The sequence below is a fragment of the Sinocyclocheilus anshuiensis genome, unplaced genomic scaffold (genome assembly GCF_001515605.1).
Source record: "Sinocyclocheilus anshuiensis isolate Anshui unplaced genomic scaffold, SAMN03320099.WGS_v1.1 scaffold129, whole genome shotgun sequence".
In the NCBI taxonomy this organism is placed as follows: domain Eukaryota; kingdom Metazoa; phylum Chordata; class Actinopteri; order Cypriniformes; family Cyprinidae; genus Sinocyclocheilus; species Sinocyclocheilus anshuiensis.
Window position 1 is genome coordinate 307538 of NW_015537946.1, and position 4999 is coordinate 312536.

Genomic DNA, 4999 nt, shown 5'->3' on the forward strand with positions numbered 1-4999 from the left:
ATTCTTTAAATATGAAAACGTACTTACAGGCTGTGAGTCAGAAGCGCCAGACTGTCCTTGCAAAGTTGTAATTGCCCCACTTTATAGAAACAGACACCGGCATTGTAGGCTACTCTCCCAGGAAACAGTCCTCGTACTCCATAAAATGCGCTGCACACATCTGAATATTTGGTTTGAACTGTTCTGGAACAGTGTTATAAATACAACTTAACCACTGATTTCTAGTCGTGTCCTCTTTTGGAAGGCCTTTCACAACGAAACTCAGCATCGCACACGGAGGCCTAGAGTGAGCGGAGGCAGGCGGGCTTGCGGCAACCACATGTGACGACCCTGGGCTGGACTAATCCCATTTTACCAGTGTCCTTCAATTATCCAATTCAACCATAAACAAAAATGACTCATAAGCACAACAGATAAGCAACATTTATGTTTCATTTTTTATTTTGATTGTGAAGAAAATGTTAAAGTGAATGTGTTGAATTTACATTTCCTTCATTATTCATTTCACTTCCGTTGTGAAAGGGCTTTTACATTTGACAAAAATAGAACTTTTTAAAATTAAAAACAAACAAGCAAGCCCAGGCCAGATGAGAAAAAGTAACGCAAAAGTAACGTAACACATTACTTTCCATAAAAAGTAACTAAGTAACGTAATTAGTTACTTTTTATGGAGTAACGCAACTTTCCCCAACACCGCTCCTAAGTAATTTAAAATCATCAGTACTTTGAGAGCACAGTACAGAAATATGCAAATTGGGAAGCAATCACAGGGTGCAAAGTTGGCAGAATCTTGTGTGTGTATAGGTTTTCATACCTGTCAACTCTTTGACCTCTGAAACAAGTGTGGGTGCAGGAAGAGGCGGATCTATCCTCACCCAGTTTTTACCTGAAATTGCAAAAATAAATAAATAAATAAAATAAAAAATGCATATTGCGTAACACAACTACTCAAAGAATGGACTAGTTTACAGTATCTTGTGCTTTAGTTTTGTTCGTTTTTTTTTTTCCCTTTGAATCAGGTCTTTTATTCTGTTATGTGCTTTCATTTTGACATTCTCGTTCCTAGTTCTTGTTGTCTTGTTCATGGTTTCATGTTCCTCATGTTTCTGTTTCCTGTATTAGTTGAATTCAGCACTGCGTTTAGTGATGGTGAAGTGAAGCGTTTTGAACCAGTGAAGCTTTCAACACAACTGTATCGGAGAAAGGTTCATTACTCGAAGCTTTTCAACACGGTTTATGTTGTGGCCATCTAGTGGTCATAAAATTAATAACACTTTCCAAACTGCTGTGTTCCATTAAGTCAAGTCAAGTCAAGTCAAGTCACCTTTATTTATATAGCGCTTTTAACAATACAGATTGTGTCAAAGCAACTGAACAGCATTAATTAGGAAAATAGTGTCAATAATGCAAAATGACAATAGTAAACACAAATTTTTCAGTTAAAGACAGTTCATCATTGAATTCAGTGATGTCAACATCCAGCTCAGTTTAATCAATTTAAGAGGTAATAAAACAGACGATGAATGAACATTACAGAACATTACAGAACATTACAGCCGCTGGTTTCACAACTGATTCTTTGTTTTATTTTATTGTATATAAATAATGGTCATTGTCAAAGTCATTCATTTGTGTCGGTGTACTGTCAACTTTATGAAACATAAAATCATAATTTAAATCCGCGATCTGTCTATTTGAACTTTGCCTCAGTCCTGTTATTTCATAGGCAAAGTTCATTTGATCTTACTGTTTAATTACGATATTAAAAAACAAAACAAAAAACAATGCTAACACATTATAAAGTAATATAATGTAAAGGAAACCAGGCTGAGGTTTGCATCGTTTGAAAAAGATACTGAGTGAAGCTTCAAACGTCATAGATCATGTGATTTTGGCAAAACTTTGCTTTGATGTGAAATGTGTTGGCTTTTTTTTATACAAGCTTCGGAGCTTCCTTGTTGAGCGTAACATCATTAACTGCGTTTTAATATGCCTGCTTCTTTACTATATAGTAGACTGAAAGAGCAGTATGTCCGAAATACATAGTACTTATAAAACAGTAGGCGAAAAGTACCCAGGTGATCTACTTCCAGCACATCCAATGAACACTTTACTATCCCATGAAGCCACGAGAGAGGAGTGATGTTGATGATGTGAGTCACATGGCAATGCCAACGTGCATTACATTAATACTACACACATTCATTCTACATACAATGTCTGAAGAAGTTCTTTTTCACATATAATACCCAGTCAAACAGTATGTGATTATAGATGAAGCAAAGTTTCTTTCAGGATTAGTTTTCTTGACAGGAAGGAAAATGAGGCTGTGAGGAATAGAAGTGCATTGTGTTAAATGGACTTTACTGACAAAACATCTTCCCAAAACACTTTCAGTAGACAAAAACTCCATAAGACAAGTTTGAAAGTTGTGAGTTGTGATTTAGGATCTTTATGCATACCATTGCAAATACTTTTTTATTTGTTTTATTTATTATATATTTTTTATTTTTTATCTTCTTTGTCTTGGTTTTTGGGTCAAACCCTATGTGATCACTGTTTGTGCTCTTTTATTATTATTATTATTATTATTATTATTATTATTATTATTATTTAAAGTATTACTAGGTTGCAGTAAACTAGTGGTAACAACTAATTCAACTAATTCAAGCACTTAAAGGGATAGTTCACCAACAAAATGTCTCAAGTTGTTCCAATTATGACAGAATTCCCCTATAACCTTTGAGGGGAACAGAAGAGTCTTTAGAGAGGTAAAGTGAAAGGAAAGCCAGTTTTCCGCAGGACTCAGTGTAGATATATGCTGGCCAGTGACTTATTACAAGACAAATTCACTATAGAGATTGTGCTACAGCTGCTGGCCCATCATGCAGTGTGGCTTCTGACACTACAGTGGTCTCACAGCACAGCAGGTACACAAAACTGGAGAACCTCTACTGGAAAAAGGGAAGCTTTAGCCAGAAACACAGGGCACATTTTCCATTTTAACACAACCCATCTGAATGACCAGAGCTGACCATTTCTGATCACACACACACACACACACACACACACACACACACTAAAGTATTACTAGGTTGCAGTAAACTAGTGGTAACAACTAATTCAAACACAAGAAGCACTTAAAGGGATAGTTCACCAACAAAATGTCTCAAGTTGTTCCAATTATGACAGAATTGTCATTTTTGGGTGAACTATCCATTTCAAAATGCATGTGATAATAAGGCTTGTTTTCATATAATACATCTGTTTTTATTATTATTATTTTTTAAGAAATAATAATGTTCACATGCATTTCAAGATGTCTCATTTGTTTTCAGAAATTCTCACACAACAGTGTCTGATTGTCCACTGACCTTTGCATCGGCCCCTGTGGGAGAGGGTGAGCGTGCGGTCTTTGCATTTCGCCCTCTCCAGGTCACAGTTGGTATCATAACTGCGTCCGTCTGACCCACACACAGGCTTGCCATGACTCCTGGAGCACGCAGGGGAACATGGGCTCTCTCTGTCCCCTATAAGCCACTGCAAACCGCAGCAAACAACAAAACGTTGTTTCAGGACTGAATCTCTTGAGTTGAGCAATCAAGCAAATGGAACCAAATGATGTCACTAATATAGTAGACATGAACTGAATCAGTCTGAATACCTGATGAAAGACAAACAAGACTTATTTATTTATTTTTTCATTTCAGCTAAGTATGGCATTATTAAATCTGGCTCCTTTACCATGTACTATATCCTGCTTATATAGTACTATACAAATACTATTATTAGATTTTAATACATACTCAATGTAACTTTTCAATGTATACTTTTTAATTCTCACTTGGGTAAATAATCCAGAACAGCCACATTAAAAATTAATACCTTTAGTGTTGTTTAAGATGGGCCAAAATAATCCTGGTGAAAGCTGCCCGGTCTAAGTAGCAATATAAATGCTGCATCCAAAGCAAGCTGTTATAAAGGTGATTTAGAACTGAGTACACGTCCAGATGGTGAGTTGCCTATTTGTCCATTTTCTTTGAAGGAAACCAGAAAAAAGAAAGCAAAGGGAAAGGTTCCATAGTCAGGCAGTTGTAGTCTCATAATCCATCTTGACTACATAAATACTTCTATGATGTGTTATTTACATTTATTATGACAGAAGGCATAAAATATTAATACTCAGTTGTACAACCTAAAGTGCACCTCTTTCTAGTCTAAGATTCATCTACAGGAGTTGAGTAAGGTTCGCAGATAATAAGTCAAAGCCTAAAGGGTCAGAATTAAAGGGATTGTTGTTATCAAAAATGCTAATTCTGTCATCATTTACACACCCTCATGTTGTGCCACCTGCATGATTGTTCTTTTGTCTGTGGAAGAAGATTTTGCAGAATATTTGAGCTCTAAAACTGACATCAACCAAAACAGAAGTTGATAAATCTTTTACATAATATTTCAAGTCTTCGGAAGCCATACAACAGCTTTATGTGAGGAACAGGGTGACATTTAAAAACCACTTACTTAAAAACCCTCTACCGTAGCTCTCAAATATCATTGCCGGTTGTGTACATTGAAATACAACTCATCAATTAAGTCTAACCTCATTGGTTATAATGAACAATCAGTCATTGCATGGAAAAGAGCTTCAGGACTTTCTGCAAAACATTTTCATTTTGAGTTGCACATAAGAAAGAAAATCAAACATCATTCAAGAAAATCATATGTCTCAAACAAGTTTGGGAAGACTTGAAGGTGAGTAAATAATTTTAAGTCCTAGTTAAATGGGTAAAAAACACTCTCAAATTCAGCTGATTGCATTTAATATAAATTTAAAATATAGCATAATGCATTTTCATTTTAAAGCAACATGGAATTATGTGTCCAAAAACATTAGTTCACACTTAAGTACACATTCTCACATTGTTCACACTTATGCATATTCTTCACACACACACACACACACACACGCACACACATATATATATATATATATATATAA

The 4999-nt window shown here is 35.5% G+C and overlaps 1 protein-coding gene across 1 annotated transcript in view; it reads right to left on the reverse strand.

The window, feature by feature from the left end:
• Nucleotides 1–4999, reverse strand: part of LOC107664056 (SPARC-related modular calcium-binding protein 1-like) — a 93703-nt gene that overhangs the window by 66188 nt on the left and 22516 nt on the right. The window contains exon 3 of the mRNA XM_016454500.1: nt 815–886. Coding sequence (XP_016309986.1) covers nt 815–886 — 72 coding nt within the window. The remainder of the gene's footprint in view (nt 1–814; nt 887–4999) is intronic.